The sequence below is a fragment of the Penicillium cataractarum genome (assembly GCF_028827025.1).
Source record: "Penicillium cataractarum strain IBT 29864 chromosome Unknown utg000002l, whole genome shotgun sequence".
NCBI classification, from domain to species: Eukaryota; Fungi; Ascomycota; class Eurotiomycetes; order Eurotiales; family Aspergillaceae; genus Penicillium; species Penicillium cataractarum.
In genome coordinates, this window is record NW_026622738.1 from 6572276 (window position 1) to 6593694 (window position 21419).

The 21419-nt window shown below is 52.2% G+C and overlaps 7 protein-coding genes across 7 annotated transcripts; 5 read left to right on the forward strand and 2 right to left on the reverse strand.

Moving 5' to 3' along the window:
* Nucleotides 1–32: 32 nt before the first annotated feature.
* Nucleotides 33–2423, reverse strand: N7496_004396 (uncharacterized protein; the record flags this gene model as incomplete). Its single annotated transcript, XM_056697327.1, has 1 exon — nucleotides 33–2423. One exon carries the CDS (start codon nucleotides 2421–2423, stop codon nucleotides 33–35), a length of 2391 nt encoding a protein of 796 aa, XP_056559539.1.
* Nucleotides 2424–3985: 1562 nt separating this feature from the next.
* N7496_004397 (dTDP-4-dehydrorhamnose reductase family protein) lies at nucleotides 3986–5140 on the reverse strand (the record flags this gene model as incomplete). The annotated part of the gene is made up of 4 exons (XM_056697328.1): nucleotides 3986–4016; nucleotides 4085–4793; nucleotides 4870–4889; nucleotides 4959–5140. 4 exons carry the CDS (start codon nucleotides 5138–5140, stop codon nucleotides 3986–3988), a joined length of 942 nt encoding a protein of 313 aa, XP_056559540.1.
* An 834-nt stretch (nucleotides 5141–5974) lies between these two features.
* On the forward strand, nucleotides 5975–7677 carry N7496_004398 (FAD-binding oxidoreductase; the record flags this gene model as incomplete). The annotated part of the gene is made up of 2 exons (XM_056697329.1): nucleotides 5975–7573; nucleotides 7645–7677. 2 exons carry the CDS (start codon nucleotides 5975–5977, stop codon nucleotides 7675–7677), a joined length of 1632 nt encoding a protein of 543 aa, XP_056559541.1.
* A 521-nt stretch (nucleotides 7678–8198) lies between these two features.
* Nucleotides 8199–10281, forward strand: N7496_004399 (Serine/threonine-protein kinase svkA; the record flags this gene model as incomplete). The annotated part of the gene is made up of 5 exons (XM_056697330.1): nucleotides 8199–8247; nucleotides 8321–8388; nucleotides 8457–8624; nucleotides 8684–9262; nucleotides 9355–10281. 5 exons carry the CDS (start codon nucleotides 8199–8201, stop codon nucleotides 10279–10281), a joined length of 1791 nt encoding a protein of 596 aa, XP_056559542.1.
* A 2368-nt stretch (nucleotides 10282–12649) lies between these two features.
* On the forward strand, nucleotides 12650–14561 carry N7496_004400 (DUF4048 domain-containing protein; the record flags this gene model as incomplete). Its single annotated transcript, XM_056697331.1, has 2 exons — nucleotides 12650–14280; nucleotides 14348–14561. 2 exons carry the CDS (start codon nucleotides 12650–12652, stop codon nucleotides 14559–14561), a joined length of 1845 nt encoding a protein of 614 aa, XP_056559543.1.
* Nucleotides 14562–15209: 648 nt separating this feature from the next.
* Nucleotides 15210–15866, forward strand: N7496_004401 (translocation channel protein TIM22; the record flags this gene model as incomplete). Its single annotated transcript, XM_056697332.1, has 3 exons — nucleotides 15210–15302; nucleotides 15367–15462; nucleotides 15531–15866. The coding sequence occupies 3 exons, from the start codon at nucleotides 15210–15212 to the stop codon at nucleotides 15864–15866; spliced, it is 525 nt and encodes a 174-aa protein (XP_056559544.1).
* Nucleotides 15867–17104: 1238 nt separating this feature from the next.
* Nucleotides 17105–20612, forward strand: N7496_004402 (condensin subunit YCG1; the record flags this gene model as incomplete). The annotated part of the gene is made up of 2 exons (XM_056697333.1): nucleotides 17105–19165; nucleotides 19227–20612. The coding sequence occupies 2 exons, from the start codon at nucleotides 17105–17107 to the stop codon at nucleotides 20610–20612; spliced, it is 3447 nt and encodes a 1148-aa protein (XP_056559545.1).
* Nucleotides 20613–21419: the final 807 nt, after the last annotated feature.

Consider the following 21419-nt stretch of genomic DNA (forward strand, 5'->3'; position numbering starts at 1 on the left):
AAGAAATCATGTCGTCATCAGGGATCATTTACTCACAGCTTCCGCAGCAGACTGCCTTCCGCAAAGGGGTTCTCGCCCGACATATCGATCAGCGGACGGGTTGCATTGCGGTCACCCGTCGCAACGCCATGTCCCCCAGGTGCTCTGCTCTGCACCTGGTGACTGGCCATGTTGCGGCTCGATGCCGCAAGCAAGCTGTTCGCCACGAATGGGCCGACTGGCGAAGTCGGGCTGGCTCCCACTGAGCTGGCGCCTGGGTACTGAACCTGTGCCGAGACCTGTCGCCCGCTCCGCATGGTATTCGACCGGTACCGACTCTGCGAAGTGACTTCGGCAGCAGGTCGTCGCCAGGCCGTAGCCGGAGGGACGTTCACCGTACCAGGCGTCAGCTCGGGACCGGTGGCAGCATCGATCAGCTGCCGGCCAGGTTCAACGGTCACACCACGCCCTTTGCGAGTGTGCTGCGGTGGCTCCACAAAGACCGGTGTCAAGTCCACCAACGGCTTCTGACCCTGGTTGAGGGACATTGTACGCCCCAAGTGGGCAGCCGCATCTGCTTGGGTGAGCGTATTAGTGCGGCTACTCGGCTGTGCAATTGGAGAGTACACGGGGCTGCCTGAAACCAGACCCTGAGCAGCAAAAGGGTCTTGCTTCGCTCGCTTCTCTCTCTCTTCTCGCTCATGCATCGCCTGTTGTCGCTGGGTGTACGTCCTACCCAATAGGCCAGATGACGTGAAGACAGAGTCCAACGTCTCTTCGGTGGGAGACCTGTCATGACGATGATGACTCGTGTTGGTGTCGATGGCAAGGGTCTTTGGGAACGAGCTTGGGGGAGGTCTATGCTCGCGGGTGGTCTTTCTGCGAGGAACGGACGCTTCCTTTCGGGCACGCTCAACAGACCGGCGCGTGGGCTCTGGCTCACTGTTTTGACGATCCAACCGAGGTATATCGGAAGATACGCCTTGCGGTTGTGGAATTGTCCTCGTCACCGATTGTACCAGAGAAGCCTTCCGATCCGTCTCATCCGCCGCTTTCACTGGATTCGCAACACCCACCTTATTCACCAGATACCAGCTTCGCCAGCTCTGAACAGCTTTGTGCCACTTGTCCGCAACGGCACGGTCATTAGTGCTGAAGAAGTGCACAAAGTTGTCAGTCGAAAGGAACATGGACGATTTCTCCTGACTCTTGATTGCAACGCAGATTTTCTTAGGGGGTTTGATCTCCTTTGCAGGTGATTGAGCGCTAGGGGTGTAGATGTCAAAGTCCGAAAGGTGGCAGATGTTAGTGGCATCTTTCAAGTTCTCTTTCTTGGAAATTGTCACTTGTCCATCGGTGCGGAGAGTGACGTATCTTTTATCCCACTTGCGAGGTCGGTGAGAGTAGTAGCAGTAGACCGTGGTCTCCGTAGGCTTCTCAGTAGGAACGCTTTGCGCCTCGAGCTGGGCGATAGCCTCCATGCTTGAAGGCGGTACGATAATGAGGCTCCCGTCAGTATCTAGGGCCCAGGAGTTCATGACATCTCGGATACGCTCATACTGGCGCAAGGGTCGTTCCAGACCGATCTGTTGGAAAGACTCGATCAAGATGAAGGTGTCGGGATTAATGTCACGAGAAATTTGTCGAGTAGCAGCCTGTAGCAGATCTTGCACCTGGGTGAAAGGAGTCACGGGCAACTGTGCACTGGCATCGCCAAACTTGACAAGCACTAAACGCTCACCCGCATTCACAGCGGAGACTGGCGCATCAGTGCCAGGGACAATACCGCCACCTCCAACTCCGATGTAATTGGGCTTTGACGAGGCGGAGCTAGCAGACTCTTTGGTATGGTCTTGGGACAGTTTCGACTTGGACAGCCCGACCTTTTGTAGCAGGGACTTGCGGTTGCTATCACTGGAGGAGGGTGGGGCATCCGCTTTGTGTCGGCTTGACTGAACAGGTCGCGATGATGTCGTCGCGGGTGGATCTTTGTGAAGCGCCTTCCCCGATTGAACTTCTCTCGCTGCCTTTGCAGACTGTGATGGGAGTGCCTGAGTAGGAACAGGTGCTCCTGTCAACTGCGCCATCGCATTTTGCCTGTGTTGTTCTCTTGCCCGTTCTTCCTCCGCCCCCAGCGCCGGCTTGGCACTGCTTGGCAGAGCAGGCGCACACTGAGCCTTTACGCGACTAGGCAGCGCAGGCGTGGGAGGCGTCGCTGAAGCTGCAGAAGGTCGGTTGCGCCGGTATCGAGACATACTCCTGGCGATCGAGGGATTCGGCTGATTTGTTGCATTTACCCCTGCAATGGCTGGGTGTGCATTCGTTTCGGTTTTGTCTCTGTTGTCGCGCTGTCTGTCCACCAGGGTTCGATCTTGGGACGAATGATACGGAGGGCTTTTCGAGGACACCTGCTGCCCAGGCGCATCTTCCGTGTATTTTGACATGGTTGCAGAGAAGAGGAAGGGGAAGAAATCGTGTGTCGCATACACTCTAGGACTTGATTCCCAAGTTCAGGGTTCGAGTCCAAATCCTTATCGCTTTGCGCTTCGTGATCACAAGTCGCATTCTGGGGTAAGCTGAGGACCACAGGTGTCAGTGCGCACTTCCACACAAGATGCGACAGTCAACACCCACTTGCGCGCAGGTCAGAAATGAAGGTTAAAGGAATGGGCGACAGGGCGGAGATGTTTGTGCGAAAGGGCAGAGAGCGAGAGAAAAAAGAGGAAGAAAAAAGCAAAGGGAGACAGTGGCTAGGTGCAAGGGCGGGTATGAGGCTAGAGTCGAATGCGACAGCTTCGATCACAGACCTCTGGCCAACAAACAGCCGGGGATCCCAATGAATCTATGGTTTCCCGTTGGAGGAAAAATGCGCGTGACGATCAAAAAGCAGACTGGGATTGGGCTGGAGTGGTGAATGGACGCGTGGGCGCGTCTGTGGCGCGAGATGCACCCAATTGCACTTACCAAAGTACAAGTTGGAGTGGCGTGAATGTGGAAATTGAGAGTGCGCAAGCCGAACGTGGGTGTTGGCACCAAATTAAAGAAACAAAGGAAATGAGCTCGTCTTTGTGGCTGGCCAAGGAAGAGGTTTCCGGGTTGACATTCCCCAAAAAAGAAACACGGCTGATCGGCGGAGACTATTGGCAATATTCACTTTTTGCCCGACTCTTCTGAAACTCTACTCCGACGACTACAATCTTGGTCCCCGTCGCACAAAGTCTTGGCTTTTGACGACACTGGGAGACAAAAGGGATCTGGATTCTGGACCCCCAAAAGGGCTCCACTACTGACTGATCCGCAGTGGATGGGAGCCCGAGGTCCACTCTCTAGGGTGGGCTCAGGAATCAGGGATACGCCTCTCCTCATCACTGGCCCGTCACGAAGGCCCTGGATGCTCTGTCCAGCTGGTGGGCCCAAATTGAGTCGATCTCTGAGCTCTCATTGTGTTTGCGAGAATCATCCGATAGTAGTTTCGTGCAGCCTCCTAAGGACGACTCCCTCGTCGCTTGGCCTTCTCCACAGTCGCCGATGCCCTTGATCCACCTTTCAAAAGAATTGATACAGCAGATTGTCATAAAACATATCCTACAAGATGCCAGTTTTCAGAACAACAAGATGCACGAGTCAACCGCCTTTCTCAACGATTTACTGTACTACATCTGTAGCTCTTGTATGTTAGTTTGTCACACCTCAGGATGTTTACCGAAGAGGACAGGGGTCCGTAGTAGACAGCGTTACGAATCTATAATATCGCTAGGAAGATCGAAGTCAAGGAACTCGATTTCCCTCCAAGAGATTGAATCATTGAAGGCTTCCTGCACACGATACGAGTTCCACAATAGCAATGTTCTGCGTGATGGTATCCTGATGCTGCAGATACGAGTAGTGAACCAATTACTGCAAGACATTGGACCTTCATACCCACTCTAGATGGGCAGTTCGATTTCTTTTTCGTTTAGAAACTTGTATATCGCCATTTATCCCTTCACCGGATCAAACGTTTTCTTCAGTGTCTGACCGCACCCAACTCCCTCCGCCTGAAACAAGCAAATATTAGCACGGGGCCCAAAGATCCAAACTTATCCCAATGGATGGATTCACTCACCACCAGGAAATAAAGTCCATCGTTCGCACGTCGATGCCCAAATCCACCAGCGCCTTGGTGGACAGATGCGTGTCGTAGGGTCGCTGCACACCTCCAGGCTCATTCCCCTGCTTATTGCGGATCATTCCAGGCAGAGACCAGCCCTGCACCTCAGCCAGCTTCTCGCAGATTTCATACTTGGTCATGCGGTCCTCGGAGCTGAACTGTAGGATGTGTGGCATTTCCTTGATTTGGTCCTTCTGCTTCAGGTACTTGATGACGATATCGCGGACGACGCGGGCCACGTCTTCAGTGTTGGTGGGATAACGCTGGGCCCAATCATCCATCTTCACACCAGCATTCTCATCCTGTGCCTTCTTGATGGCGTCGAAGAGGACATTGACCGCGCTCTCCGAGTTTGATTTCGCGGTACCGTACAACACTGGCACGCGCAGCACAACGCCGAGTCCGGACTCCTTGGTAGCTTCGAGGACGGCCACCTCGCCATCACGCTTCAATTGGCCGTAGATATTTGGGGGCTCGGTGGTAGCATCCGCTTCGTAGGGAGCTTCACCCTCCTTGCCGGGGAAAACGTAGTCGGTCGAGATGTAGACGAGGAATGCCCCGCGAGCCTGGCATTCTTCAGCCAGGGCACGGGTGGCGTCGACATTGACCTTGCGCGCTTGGTCGGGATTCTTCTCACACAGGTCTGGGGATCGGTTTGCCGCGCCTGAGGGTTTCTCGTGTTAGTCTGAGCCTGGGAAGCAATTGTGCGGTTTCGAGGACCCGGTAGGTAGGTGACTTACTGTGGATGACAATCTGAGGCCTATCGTGAGCAATTCGTAATTAGCAATTCGACTGGTTACTAATAGCCCGATCATATCTGACTACTTACTTGACATCGTTCAGAAGAGCCTTGATATCCTCTGCCTTCTCCAGGTCCGCCTTAAGAATGGTTGGAGGGGCAGCACGCGTGAATCCCTGCCCAACCACCAAGACTCCCGAGTGCTGGAAAGTGGTAAACAGCTGGCGACCGAGAAGGCCAGTGGCTCCCGTAACGAGAACCGTGGAAGTCATTTTTCAGGGGTTTGAGGGAAAAGGTGAAAGCTCTCTGGTGAGATTTTTGAAGCTCCCCGCTTGCAGGGAGAGGGCCAGTGGGGCACCGACATGACGTAGCTGACTCTCGCGTGGTCAGGTTTGACGGTTCAACCACCGGGTTTTTTGTTTACTGACATTACGAATATATTTTTGAGAATTTATGATAGAAAGATGCAGGAAATATTTCCAATTCTTGCATGATACTCTCCACAATGTTTGAAGGGGATGTGGCGTTGCCGTCGATATATTTCGAGACGGACAAGCAATGAATTAGCCTAATTTAAGGTTGGAAGCTCCCCTATCAAGAGACGATCCGCCCCGAGTATTTTCGAAGGTGTAAGTACTAGAAAGGATAGGCTAAATCATCAATTAACAGTGCTCTTTATTGATAGCCCCCGTACTATGCGTACAATTCAGATTTACGCAGATGTCTGGCGGCCTGGACGATCGCCTGATGAATGCGGCGAAACGCTTGACCGAGAACCTATTAGAGCACCTATATCCTGTATTTTACTATTCAGAGGATTCCAAGAGTGTTTAAAGATTGAAATTGTATCCTAGTTGGTTAGATACTAAAGACTTGCAAGTGTTGGTAAATTTTGCAGCTAAAAAGCTATCGCCGAGAATCACCGAGAGCGTACATCGGAGAATAATCCGAGTGCACGCAATGGTGCAATGGTCCTGCATCGGGGGGAGATCGGAGCGGGATCTCCACTCTTCAATTGACCGGTGTAATCCACCCCAAAATTTGTCTTTTGTGCTCATTCTTGCTCCCTTCTCACCTCATTCCTCTCCATTCTCCCTCTCCACGCCATGTCTGGTGCTCGGAACCTCTCAAACGCCCTGCGGCGGGCACGAGTGCCTCGTCCTCGCATCGTCGTCCGACCTACCCTGCTTCAATCACCAGCTACGACTGCTATCCGCACCTTCAGCGTGAGCTCCACTACTCGCGCCGACAAGCAGATCAAGTACACTAGCGACGCATACCCCAATGTCAAGCGCGACCCCAACTTTGGCGAGCTTACTGCCAACGATGTGGCCTTCTTCAAGGAGCTTCTGGGCTCCCAGTCCGCCGTTGTGGACGGCGTGACCGCCGATGCGACGGACGACATTGAGCCCTTCAACAGCGACTGGATGCGCAAGTACCGCGGTCACACACGTTTGGTCCTGAAGCCCCAGACCACGGAGGAGGTTAGCAAGGTGCTAAAATACTGTAATGAGCGGAAGTTGGCGGTGGTGCCCCAGGGTGGAAACACTGGCTTGGTTGGCGGTTCGGTCCCTGTCTTTGACGAGATCGTGATCAACACCTCGCGGATGAACCAAATTCGTTCGTTCGATGAAGCTTCCGGTGTGCTGGTTGCCGATGCTGGTGTTATTCTCGAGGTGGCAGACCAGTACCTTGCTGAGCGTGGCCATCTGTTCCCTCTGGACTTGGGCGCCAAGGGATCTTGCCACATTGGAGGAAACGTTGCGACCAACGCCGGCGGTCTGAGACTGTTGCGCTATGGCTCTCTTCATGGAACCGTGCTGGGTCTTGAGGCAGTCCTGCCGGACGGGACTATCGTTGACTCACTTTCTACTCTGCGCAAGAACAACACTGGATACGATCTCAAGCAGCTTTTTATCGGTGCGGAAGGAACCATTGGTCTGATCACAAAGGTTGCTATTATTTGCCCCCCGCGTCCCAAGGCTGTCAACGTCGCCTACTTTGGATTGGAGAGCTTTGAGCAGGTGCAGCGTGCCTACCGGGAGGCCAAGGGCCAACTTTCGGAGATTCTCTCCGCATTCGAATTGATGGACGGCCGCAGCCAGCGCTTGGTGCACGATTCCACCGGCAACAAGTACCCCCTGGAGGGTGAGTACCCTTTCTACTGTCTGGTTGAGACCAGCGGTTCCAATGCCGACCACGACATGGAGAAGCTCGAGTCGTTCCTCGAGCACGTTCTGAGCGAGGGCATCGTCGCAGACGGTGTCTTGGCTCAGGATGAGACGCAGTTCCAGGCCATCTGGCGCTGGCGTGAGGGTATCACCGAGGCGTTGAGCCACCTGGGTGGTACCTACAAGTACGATGTGTCGATCCCGCTGCCTGAGCTGTACCAGCTTGTGGAGGACTGCAAGCAGCGGTTGACCGAGAAGGGCTTCGTTGGCGACGACGACTCCTTCCCCGTTCGTGCCGTTGTCGGCTACGGCCACATGGGCGACTCTAACCTGCACCTGAATGTGTCCGTCCGCCAGTACAACAAGGAGGTTGAGAAGGCCATTGAGCCTTGGGTGTACGAGTGGATTCAGAAGCGCCATGGCAGTATCAGTGCCGAGCACGGTTTGGGTATTGCCAAGCGGGAGTTCATCGGATACAGCCAGAACGACACTATGGTTAAGCTGATGAAGCAGCTGAAGGCACTTTACGACCCGGTGAGTATTAAACATTCCTATTACTCGCCTACACTCTTGGAGCACCACCAGCTAATAATCTCTCTCTATAGAACGGTATTATGAACCCGTACAAGTACATCTAGGGATGACCTGCTAGATTTGCATGGGATCTGTAGTTGTGTACAAAAAATATATCCTTTTCTATTTCCTTCACTTGACAACCTATCCATTTATCGAGTATTATTTAGAGTATTTTAACCCTTTTTATGCATAGAGTTTCGAGTCTCGTCCTTGGGGATGGAAATGCGGGCACACATGACGCAGTGCCATCCCGTGACTGGGGTTCCTTGCATTGAAACCAGTCCCGATCAGGTTAGCTCCATCCCCACTTTCTGGCCTCAGGCACTGCCGTTGCCATGCGAAACGAGGCTGTTGTTTGGACGATTATCGTTAGCTCAATTCGATGCTCCACCCCTTTAGCTGCCCGACTCTTCCTCTCTTTTTGAACTCTCGTTGTTGCCGCGAAACTTAGAGCTCTTCCATACGGCTTACGGCTGACCCCCAAAAGCTTGCCAATTTTCGCCTCCCCTGGATGAGCATCGCCCCATTCGTCGCAGCCCTGTCCGACCGGAGTTGTTAGTTGGGTCCGATTCTTTGCGCAACCATGGCGGACGATATGGCGAACCGTTACCAGGTGATGGAGGAATTGGGAAGTGAGTTGAAAGTCTGACCCTGGATACCCTGTACTTGGGGCGCTGACCGGTTTTCTCCTTTCTTTGTCGACAGGTGGGAGTTTTGGCACCGTTTACAAGGCCATTGATAAGCACACGGGCGAGATTGTCGCTGTTAAACATGTATGCTCCCGAATAACCCGCAGTCGCCGGCTGGGCATCCCTCGATTGACAATTATCTACCTCTACAGATCGATCTCGAGTCCAGTGAAGATGATATTCAGGAAATCCAGCAAGAGATTTCCGTCCTGGCCACTTGCGCCAGTGCGTTTGTTACACAATACAAAGCCAGTTTCTTGAAGGGCCACAAACTTTGGATTGTTATGGAATATTTGGGAGGTGGATCATGCTTAGACTTGGTACGTGGGATATCCCTGCTCGGTAGTCGGTCAAGTGTCAATCGCTAATCAAGTCGCAGTTGAAACCAGGTGTATTCAACGAAGCGCATGTCGCAATTGTCTGCCAACAACTACTACAGGGTCTCGAGTACCTACACGCCGAAGGAAAGATTCACCGTGATGTCAAGGCCGCCAACGTCTTGCTCTCGAATACAGGAAAGGTGAAGCTGGCAGACTTTGGTGTGGCTGCGCAGTTGGTCAACATCAAGTCTCAGCGCAATACATTCGTCGGGACTCCGTTCTGGATGGCGCCGGAGGTAATTCAGCAGGCTGGTTACGACTTCAAGGCAGACATCTGGTCTCTGGGTATTACTGCGATCGAAATGATCAATGGAGAGCCACCGCATGCTAGCACCCATCCCATGAAGGTCCTGTTCCTCATTCCGAAGCAGCCTGCGCCCCGTCTTGAGGGTAACGATTACAGCAACACCTTCAAGGACTTTGTTGCGCAGTGCTTGACTAAAGACCCGGATCGCCGGCCCAGCGCAAAGGAGTTGCTACGACACAAATTCATTCGAAATGCTGGAAAGACCGAGGCACTGCAGGAGTTGATCCAGCGCAAGCAGGAATGGGACGCCGGTCGAGGAGTCTCCAAGGACGTCAAGTACTACGCCGAGTCTCTGTAAGCACCCTAGCCCTGGCCTCACCTTGAGAAATGACTAACATTGATCTCTAGTAACACGCTTACAAGGCCACCTCCCCCGAGGACGACGAGGACTGGGTCTTTGATACCGTGAAGGCGCCAACGATGTGGGTGCCCAAGGGCAAAGACTGGTCTACCCTTGACGAAGAGGATGACGATTGTGATCCGGCCGAGCTGTTGCAAGATATGCACATCTCTCAACCACCTCCAGCACCTCCCAAGCACCAGGTCAACCCGGCTGTCCAAGCCAACTCGACTGTCCGACGCACACCGAACGTGGAGCGATCAGCCGACCGATCCCCTTCTATTCGGCGTGCCAACACCAAACGTCGATCCAGTGGTGTCAAGCAGCCGTTGGGCCTGGACTTGAGCTTTGGCAACAGCCCATCCACTGTTCGCCAATTCCGTCGTGTTTCGGACAAGGTCCCGAGCGAGTCTACAACTCCCAAGGTTCCACCCGGGTTCGACGAGAACACCAGTCCCAAGCCATTCTCCCCCTCTGAATCGACCAGCAAAGAGGCTCAGCTTGGACGTCGTGCCTACAGCAGGGCCGTCGGCATGTCCTGCCAGGAGGTCCTTGCCAACACCGGAGACGGCGAGAAACGAGAGGCTATCTCCCGACTGGCCGAGGCCTGGAGTGATCTGGAGATGGTCGATCCAGAGGGTCTCTACCACATTATCCGAACCATGAATGAGCGACTGCAAGCCGACCCCCGCCTCGCCTCCTTGATTCCCGCAGCCCCCGCTCAACCCGACTCTCCCTCCCGCCCTCGCTTGGTGCTGGCCCAAAACAACCCACACCTCAAGAGCCACCGTCGCCGACAATCGACGCATGTGGTCGACCCACTACCCCAGTCTCCACCTCGCTCAAGCATGCCCGGTCAAAATGTACCTGGCATGGAGCACACCAAACAACTCTCCGATGTACTCTACCAGCGTTGGGCAGAGGGACTCCGCAACCGATGGGGTATCTAAAACGCTGGCGTCCTTACATAACGCAATATCTTCCCTGCCGTGTCTTTTCATCTCTGGTGCTCCAATGGAGCCTTGTTCACATTCGTTGTATAGACCATCTTGGCGTTTTTGATCTGTTTCTATAACCCCCCTTGCGATCGTTCATATTCCGTTCCGAGCTTGCCGCTGGCTTTGCATCCTTGGTGTCCATTCATTCCCCTTTTTTATGATTTCCCGCTCATTGATCTCTCAGCGGGATTTGGCCTGGAGTTTCTGTATGACCATGATCTGGTGTAATATTGTCTTGAGTTTGATTGTTTTTATGTTCGGTTGTTTCATTGTCTACTTTTTACTACTTTGCACCCCCGACAGAAATGTGTGCTGGACCTGGTGTCTTACTAGGATCCCTTGTGTTTATTTTGCTCTTCTTCATACATAGATAGCTATTTTGCTTTCTGCGGTTGTTATTTCTGTGTATTATTCTCGTTGGTGTTTTTCGAACCCCCCCCCCCCTGCTTCCGTTGTATTGTGCATTGTGCGGGGAGTAAGGGGTTTCCCCAACGAGCAATTTGTTGTTGAGATCTCTGTGAAAGTTTTAGACGTTGCAATATATGGTCTGATTGGACTACTCTCTGTTTTGTTGACATCCATGAGGGATTTCAATGGTGCTTCTGAATAGAGTTTCCTCAACTTGATGCATAAACTCAACACGTCGTTTAGTCGATGCTCTATTGCAGAATAGGTATTGATTCAGTTGGAACTCTAATAGATGTCTCCCAGCAAGGACATGATTTGTTTCAGTCTGGTCTTCTACACACTTGTCAGATGATAGATATGTTCTAGATATGTTTATGTTGATTGTTTACATTCAATCTTCTTTCTACTGCAGCTCAACACACATCTCGAGTTAACCCACGAACGGTAGTATGGTTGACCAACGCACTCTAGTTCTCATGTCAGGGGGTAATGCACAGGATTACAAATACTCAGGTCATTTTCAGCTGTAGGTCCAGATCACGAAGAAATAATTCTATTAGATGAAATGTGAACGGTGGACGTGGAAGTGGGCAGCGGTAGAGTAGTACTGGAACCACCTACGTTAGTGCAGCTCCATAAAGGTCTCTTGAATATAAGCAGAGACTGGCTTTTCTATTGACAAGCCTCGACCAATGTTCCTTTTTCAAGAGATCGCTAGAACATCTGATTCGGCGGGGATGATCCCCCACAAATGACGAAGTTTGGAATGCACGTGTTTCTTGTTTACCCCCTGGCGGTTCAAGCTTATCTTCCACGTTGTGTTCTAGGCATACTCAGGATACTTCGGGTTCATATTTGGGCTTCCTTGAGATTCTGGGCAATCTTTTTTGCGAAACTTATAGTACGTTAGAAGGTTCACCTAAAGGTAATTTCAATATGACAGAAAGTGTCAAAAAACACCATATCTTCCATTTTCAATCAAAGACAAGATAATAAATACCATACGCTGGCGCATTGCCTGAAATAGGTTCTTTAGGTATATCTGGATAATTCATTAGCAAAAGTCTCTCTTAACACACTTATACTATCCATCCTCTTGGGATGCAACTGATAATAAGATTATTATGACTGGCTTTTGCTGGGCTACCCGTCAAAGTGGATCTTCTACTTTGGCGTCGAGTCCAGGCTTCATCCGACGGTGATGATTAGTTGCTCACCGTAGCATGACCCACGCGGCGGGTGGAGGAAGAGGACCACGACACGAGTACAGTACTTTTAAAGGAGTGTTTATGTTTATTTTTATGGGATCAACTGTTATTTGCACTTTACATAGTATCGTCAGCTAAGGTCTATCCGAGTCTCTTCGGCGTGGTCGGAAATTAAACTGCTCGGATGTGATTCGCGGTGGGCTTCACATAGTTTTGGCGCAGGGACAAGCCAGAACGCCGATCGCTGCACAAGTCCGGGGTGGGTACTCCGTACAAAAGGAGATGAACAAACTTTCGTCAGAGTAGGGAGTAAATGATCAAGTACTCTGGACGGAGTATAGCTCGTAGGCTTGAAGATATTCTTAGATATGGTAAATGAGAATGGAGACTCGGAGATTGACCATAACATGAACAGTAGGAGTAAAGCAGCGGAACGAATACCTCGGGGCCCCTGAAACACTCGTGGCAAGCGGACGTGGAGATCCACTTGTGACTGGCCCAGTCTCTCTCTCAGAACTCAGGAGAAAACGGAACCCTCTTCAATCCTCCTCCACGTCAAAACTCTCTTTTCTTTCTTCTCCATTTTCAATTCCGCTCCCGGTCTTGTAAATATCAGCATGCATTTTTTTTTTCTTCATGTTCAATCTTGTTTAGACTCTGTCAATACTCCCCTTCCTCTCGCTCTCCTCGTTGGCTGGTCCACCATGGAGCTCTCCCCGGGAACGGGTGACGCCCTCATCCACGGTCCTCATCCGAATGCGTCCCCGACTTCGATGGCGGCCGCAACTACCACCACGGCCGAGGCCGTTCACGCTTCAGCACAGTCAACTACTACCCCCGAGAAACCACTGTCCCGATCAGCCTCTCTTTTGCAACAGAAGCGGTCTTCACTGCCTCCTCGTGCTCACGCCGGAGCTCGCCACGCCAAACGCTTAACCCTAAACTTTCCCATCAACATTCCGCTGGACCAGCCTCCAGCTGCTGCCTCCGATCCGAGTGTCTCTTCCCCAGGATCCATGACCCCCGTGACACAGTCGTCGACTCGTCCGTCCCCTGCGCTCCCCGCGGGGACTCCTATGCCGTTCGATGTCGAGGACGACGGCTACGATTTCCTCCGCGCCATCGCCTCGCAGGAACGAAAGGTATTGGAGCTTCGAGAGGAGCTGCACCGGGCCGAGACGGAGCTGTCGACCTTGAAGAAACAGTGGGCACAATCAGAGAAGACAAGGAAACGGACCGAAATTAACCTCCATGCCGAACCGCTGCTGCCGCTGCGATCTCCCGATCTCAGTACACCCGAGGCATCAAATTCACACCACCGGGAGCAGAGCTTGAGCTCGGTCGCAAGCTCATCGGTGTCGCAAGAGCGGGTTAGTCGGGAGCTCGAGAGACGTTCCAGTGTTCGTGTAGCTCCTGTGGCTCCTCCTAAGGGAACGACTATCTCGGCCAACGGTCGGCGAGTGTTTCAGGGGTCTCACACCCGGACGCTCTCTCTGCTATCCCCGGTTACCGCGAGCAGTCCGTTGACTGCGGGTGCCAACACATCTGATAGTGATCGAGTAGGTCGGACTCCACGATCCGCGACTTTGCCCTCGGTTGAGCGCGAAACTGTCTCTAGTATTGGAAGTCCCATGGACGAGAGCCAAGTCCCAGAGCATGTGCTGGCTCAGTGGCGAAAGAATATGCCCCCTCCTTCGAGGGAGGCTCTGGTACGAACGGGCAAGCAGATGGCTTCGGATCTACGCGAAGGCTTGTGGACATTCTTCGAAGATATCCGACAGGCTACGGTCGGCGAGGAAGGTATCAACGCGACGGAATCACGCACCATGTCTCCACCCAACGGGTCACTAGCACCATCTACCGCGCGCAAGCGAGACTCTTTGGCGAAATCACGCAGTCGAGATCGACTCTCTGCAACGGGAACTGTCTCACGATCGTCGTCTTCATCGTCATCACGGGGCAGGGGGACAGCGGCCGAGAAAACATCTGGTAAAGACACCAAACCGGCGGACATTTCTACGTCTTTCTGGCATGAATTCGGGGTTGATTCACCAGCGCAGACGTCCCCCCGCCCCGGCGCTCATCGCAGCCCCTCCGACAACACCATCGCCGCCTCGACCCGACGGGACAAGACCGAATCCGGGCCTCCCGATCACCACTCCAGCAGTCAAGTCGAAACGGATGATGATACCGCCGATAACTGGGATATGTGGGATACGCCGTTGCCTGCGTCCAAGATCACGCATACACCCTCGTCGAGCCGATCGACGGTGGAATCCTCGAAACATGATCAATCGCCCAATACCCAAGGCAGCAGCCCCCGAACGAGTGCTAGGTACCATTCGACCTTTTCTGATTTCATCTATGACAACCTCGTTATGCGCTGACGCCCGCTCCCATAGCTTTAGCGAGTGGAACCCGAGTTCCGCCGCGCCCGATCCCAGCGTCACCGAAGGCATCCCATGGCCGACCATCACGAAGCTGGCTCCCTCGAAACTCCAGCGCACCGCCTCGAATCTCATGGCCGAATGGGAGCGTAGTCTTTCGCCATCCCCGTCTCCCGAGCGGAAGGACTCACCCGGTTTTAATCGCGGCAAAAACGACAAAAAGGACTAGATCATGATCCTAGTTCCTTCTTTTTTTACCTTCTTCTATGTACATTTTTAACCCCCATTTTCCTTCTTTGACCCCTTATACTGAGGGTCTCCGTTGGACGAATTGGCACGACACATTCCCCCCATCCACGGACTTATGCTAAGCTACGACTTGTTTAACGCACGAGAGCGTTGTTTCTTCTTTCTCTTGCTTATATTTGGGATATCTGGCTGTGTTTTCGGTCTTCTCACTTTGCACATCTGGTTTGGGAATTTGTCGATACTGGTATCTAGAATTTCCCATAGCCATTACCAGAATCAAGACCTACTTACTTGGTATTTTCCCCTGAAATTCTGCATCTTAGAATTCATGAAATACTTCTGCTGCTGCTGTAGTCAAACCCATTGTGACACTTTTCATCGTTTTGTAGATAAAGTCACGTGGTAAACTGCGTGATTGGTCTGCTTGGGCAACCGTAAAATAAATTTGCGCGAGTCGCCGCCTCCGCAAGATCTCCGCGCCTCTCGGACCAGACTTTTGTTCCAGTCGCATCCACGCAGGGGAACGCATGCCCACTTCTCTTTATCTGTATCTCCTTCGATCAACCCTCGATTTTCAGTCTTTCCTTCACGTCACTTTACTTCGATTCAATCTTCACCTTCAGTCAACATGAGCGTTCCCGGCATGCAACACGGTCTTGGAGGCCTCGGAAACAACCAAATGGCCGGCATGAGCGAGCAAGAACAGGCTATGGTTAAGATGGTATGCTCATTCATTACTATGTATCCTTCTATCTACTCTTTAACTAACAATCATTCCTCACTAGATGCAAGCCGGTATGGAGTCCTGCCCCGTCAAGACCGTCATCTCTGGTACAATGGGTTTCGCACTTGGTGGTGCCTTTGGTCTCTTCATGGCCAGTGTAAGTCCAACCCATTTCCCACCCTTTTCTTCTAAAACACCATCTCCCTAACCCCCTCCCTCCTACAGATGTCCTACGACTCCCCCCTCACCCCCCAAGGCCGCGAAATCGCCGACCTCCCCTGGCGCGAACAAGTCCGCCGCGGCTTCAAAGACATGGGCAAACGCTCCTTCTCCTCCGCAAAGAACTTCGGTATCGTCGGTGCCCTGTACTCCGGAACAGAGTGCTGTATCGAGGGTCTCCGCGCCAAGAACGATTTGACCAACAGTGTTGCCGCGGGTTGTTTGACGGGTGGTATTTTGGGTGCTAAGGCTGGCCCGCAGGCTGCTGCTTTTGGCTGTGCGGGCTTTGCCGCGTTTAGTGCTGCTATTGATGCTTATATGCGTATGCCCTCAGAGGAGTAGAGTGGGTGGGTTTTGGGTTTGTGGTGATACCCGGTGACTTTGTGTTGTGTTGTGTTGCGTTTGACTTGTATATTATCATGGCGCTTGGCGAATTTGGGATAGATGGGAGCATAGAGGGCGTTTTGGTTTCCTTTTTTTCTTTCTCGTGTTTTACTTTGTCTTCGTGTCTTATATCTTTTTCGGTGCTGTCGATTCCAGGTGATCGTTGATCGGGCTGTGATGTGCCTTGGCTCTTTGCATTCCCTCGACCAGGAGCTCCGATAAGCATATAAAATCTGGAGCATCTCCATTCTTTTGCTTGTCTTTACCTTTTTTTTTCTGGTCGGTATGGAACCGTCTTCTGCTTGGCTGTATTATATCTACGTGTGGTATATGGATCAGAGCTTTGAATAGACATGGATAATCACTCTTCTCATTCATTGGTATTCCTTTTGCGTTCTACCCAATCTTAGTACATTCCCAATTTGCAAGCTCAGCAGGTGGTGAGCTTTTGACTCGCTGTAATTGCATATGCTGTCCTGGGGGAGGAGTATACGGTGGTTTGACGGACTAGGAGACATTACACATAGGGCTAAAAGGTGAAGCAGAGAGGCACGTAAACAGAAAGTAAATATTGAGATAGAAGTCTGAATCCAGACAGAGATGTTCAATCTACTTCTTCAGTTCTCATCAATCCTTCCTCCCATCTTCCCAGGCTCTATAATGTCCCCTCCTAATCACGAATAGTCGGGACTATTGCAGTCTATAAGAGCCCCGTACGCATTATTGGCAATCGACCACCAAATATCCTCGATCCTCTGACGGCCACAGTATTTCGGAGTTTGAACATTCAAACCAAGGTAATTGTGATCCTAGATGGACTATTGCAAGTTGAGTTGTTTCTTGTAATTGCTTCCCTTCTGCTATTTGATTCTACACCAGGTGTGTTACTAAGGAAGAAAGCATGGTCTATTTCAAATATCTCGTTTTGAAATGACAATAATATTGTTAAGTTGGCAATAGTGTCCTATTTGCGTCTAGGTAATCTTGCATCCCTAGGAGTGTTAACTTCCTTGGAGTGTATGTTGATGTTGTCGCGGGGTCTAGATATGACCAGCAATCACATGACCGCTTATCGCGGTTCCCCGTTTGGGCTGTTTGTTTACCGCCCGCCACTCCTCCTTGCTTTCATCTGTGGATGCGCGACTGCCATGCTTTTCGCCCTTCACTAATTGCCTTTCGACAACCCCACGCCCACCATGCCCGGCAGAGTCGCCGCCCGTTCGACTTCCGCTGCGACCCGTAGGTCATCAGCACAACCGTCTACTGGACGCGCCCCCTCCGTGACACCGTCCTTTGCGATTCCCGAAGAGCCCGCACTCCCCTCATCATCGCCCAACCTCCGCCGAGATGTGTGCGCCATATTTGCAGATGCCCAGCGATCAACCACCGGCCACCGCAAGTTGATGGTGCGCCTGCGCAAGCTGCAGGAAATCTGCTGTGGGATCTACCAGAAGAACAAAAAGGGAACGGATCGAGAGCAGGAGGAGATTGTGATACCCGAAGAAGCGACAGTCGCAGAGAAAGAGTTCAATGTCGAAGTCGGCCGCTGTGTGCTGCGTATTCTTCCTATTAAAAAGTCCGAACCCGTTGGCGACCGAGTTCTGCGGTTCCTGGACACTTTCATCGCCCATGCCTACGAGAAGGATAATGAGCTTTTCGCATCCAAGGATGAGGAAGAGGACGATGGAATGCAATCTGCGCCCGAAACCCCGACTTCGCGTCTCACTTCGAGTCTTGTGGACTTGATCAGCCCCGTTCTCGCCTCGAAGGACAAGGTGGTCCGATTCCGCGCCACCCAGATTATCGCACACATTGTTAACACGCTCGAGTCAATCGACGATGAGTTATATCACACTATTCGGCAGGGAATGCTGAAGCGAATTCGCGACAAGGAGTCTTCAGTGCGTGTACAGGCTGTCATAGGCCTGGCACGACTCACTGGAAATGAGGATGATGAGGACGGTCCCGACGATAACTCCACGGCACTTCTAGAGAAATTGATCGAGATTATGCAAAACGACACCAGCGCAGACGTGCGCAAGAGCCTTCTATCTAATCTCCCACTCTCTCAAGTTACCCTTCCCTACCTCCTGGAACGAGCCCGCGACCTCGATGCGGCAACACGACGAACATTATATTCGCGCCTATTGCCTACGTTGGGTGACTTCCGTCATCTGTCTCTGGGAATGAGAGAGAAGCTGCTGCGATGGGGCCTGCGTGATCGTGACGAAAGTGTCCGCAAAGCAACTGGTAAGCTGTTCTACGACCGCTGGGTCGAGGACTGTGCTGGTACCAACCAAGGCGAAAACACTGGCCAAAGATCTGCCCCCAATCAAAGCGCTCTTCTCGAGCTGCTGGAGAGAATTGATGTCGTCAGCTCCGGCATTGAGAGCGGTATTGCGCATGAGGCGATGCGTAGCTTCTGGGAGGGTCGTCCTGACTACCGGGAAGCGGTTCTTTTCGATGAACCTTTCTGGGAGTCCTTGACCGGAGAATCCGCATTCATGCTCCGCACATTCAACGAGTTCTGCCGCGTCTCGAACGAAGGAAAGTACGATGATCTCGCAGATGAGAAGATGCCCACAGTCACCGCGTTGGCCTACTTCCTCTCCAAGTACACCACGGATTTGTTGCGGCGGAAGAAGCTTGGCAAGGTTTCTGGGGATGCCAACGACGAAGATGCCACTGAGAATGAGTTTATTGTGGAGCAGCTGTTGCATATCGCAATTACTCTGGACTACAGTGATGAAGTGGGTCGGCGAAAGATGTTCTCCCTCCTGCGGGAGTCACTTGCTGTCCCAGAACTGCCAGAAGAATGCACCAAGCTTACAATCGAGGCCCTCCGATGCGTTTGCGGGCCAGATATTGCTGGCGAGAGCGAATTCTGCAGCGTGGTCCTCGAAGCTATTGCTGAAGTGCATGACACGATCAGCACTGAGGACAGTTTCGTATCGGCCAAGTCCGAAATTAGCGATGATGCTAGCAGCCGTGCTCGATCTGAGACCCCAGCCACCGAGGATGAAAGGCCTTTCAACAAGGAAGAGGCCAAGGCTAAGATCCTCCGGGAGATCGTGGTGAATATGAAGTGTCTTCACATTGCGCAGTGTATGCTTCAAAATGTTGAGGGTAACCTGCAACAAAACATGAACCTCCGTACCATGTTGAACAGCCTTGTGGTCCCCGCCGTGCGAAGCCATGAGGCTCCTATTCGTGAGCGAGGTCTCTACTGCTTGGGTCTTTGCTGTCTTCTTGACAAGGTTTGTCTATTTAACCCCTTCTTCCTCGTAAAGTACTTTCCTGCTAATACGTCTCACCCAGAATGTCGCCGAGGACAACATGACTCTTTTCATCCATTGCTACAGCAAGGGTCACGAGGGTCTCCAGGTGACCGCCATCCAGACCATCTGTGACATGATCACAACACACCCCTCGCTCCTCGCCCCAGTCCCAGAATCTGACGGCGAGACGGTCACGACGCCCGCCATCCAGAAGCCTATCCTGAAGGTGTTCTCACGTGCTCTAAAGGCCAACTCCCCCGCTGCTGTGCAATCCGCCGCTGCTACTGCACTTTCAAAGCTGCTGCTCACCAACACCTTCACCCCATCTGGACCGAACGTGCCGCCTGCTATCCAAGAGTTCAATGAGAATGCCGTCGAAACACTCCTGCAGAGCCTTGTCGTTGCTTTCTTCCACCCCCGCACTCGTGATAACCCCGCGCTTCGTCAATCGTTGGCATACTTCTTCCCTGTCTACTGCCATTCACGATTGGAGAACACCCAACATATGCGACATGTTGCTGTACCAGTGGTTCGAGCAGTCATTAACGCCGCCGAGGAGTACTACTCGCTCGAGGCTGAAGAAGACAGCGACGGTGAGATTGACGAGAGTGTTGGCGAGCGTGAAGTCAAGGCCCTTATGACTGGTGTCATCGGTATGCTTGCTGAATGGACCGATGAGCGTCGTGTTGTGGGATTGGGTGGTGAGCGTGTGCTGGCCGGTGGTGCAGCTAGCTCTACTGCTTGTGGCTGGGTACACCTGGCGCTTGTTAAAGACATTCTTGAGAGAGTGCTAGGCGTGAGTGCCGGCACCAACCGCTGCTCTCGGGAAGAGCGCAAGCTCCTGTTCTCCCTGCTCAGCAAACTCTACATTTCGGCCCCTACGCTTCCCTCTCGTGCCAGCTCACGTGCTCCCGAAGGCGAAGATCAATTCCGCACCAGCATTCGCAGCGCCACTAGTATCGAAATCGACCCCGATAATGTCCAATTAGCCCAGGAAGTCAAGGAGTTATTGGACCAAACCATTGACGAGGGCTTGGCCGGAGAAGCTTCTAGTCGCAATGCACTCGTGAAAACCAAGAACTCCATTCTCAAGATTCTCGCGGTTGCTCAGGATGCTCGTGCTGCTAGCGTTCGTCCTCGTGCCGGTACCGAGGATCTGGAGAGTGATGCTGGAAGTGTTCGCTCCTACAGTGTCCGCCGCTCCGTCGAGCCCAGTCGTCGCCATGTGTCTGTGGAACCTAGCATCATGGAGGAAGACGAAGGTGACAGCGGTATTCGCTCTGGAAGAGTACGACCTTCCGTTGAGGGTGGGTTTGCCAACCGGAATGTAGTCTCTATTGAGCCTAGCATTATGGAAGAAGATGAAGAGGATGATCATGATACTAGCCGTGGCACCATAATCAAGGAGGAGGCTGTCGATGAATGATGAAATTTACATGTTTTTGTCTTGATTTATGGACTGGCGTTGGTCGTGGTTGAGGGTTGGAACCTGGATATCATGGCACACGGGGACTATCTCGGCGCTTGTATAGGATATCATGTTGGTTCTTGCATTGCTTTTATTTCAATACTACCTTTGAACATATCTTGTGCAACCTATTTTGAACGTCTTGAATCATCTTTGCACCCTCTTTTGTAGGTCCAGACTTTACGGTGTTGAGGCTCCTTTGTATAGTTCTTTTCGCACTGTTGATTCTCACTTGGCTTTAGATGATACGCTAACTCTACATTAAGCAGCTTAAACACACAGAAGACAGGGGTACAGATGACTTTCAAACATCGCAAAATAAGACATCCTATCACAGGGGATGCACAATATCAGTATATTACCACTGAAGATTCTTGCCTGCAGCAATCTCCTCCAGTACCGCCTGCCCATTTCTCCGCAGCAGCGTTGAATAGCATGATCCGGTTCACGGTCCTAACCAATGCGCACCTCAATCACCAGGGTGTCTCTTTGCCATGACACACCACATCCTTCTCGCAGCGTCCCCGGTTGGCACAATCTCGCATCGACGGAGTGCCCAGAAGCACTACACACCATACAAAACCACGACGTCGGCATGTGCGGGATGGAAGTCAAGGTGGACTGGTGGTCCTGCCCCAGCCCTCTGGTTGTGAGAGGTGATTCGTCGCCATCCAAGGCGGAACTGAGAGATTCGTGAGGATCTCCGGCGGGCCCTTGCTATTCTTCATCCTGCTCTTCAGCCTCCTCGAGGTCGGCAGGAATTGG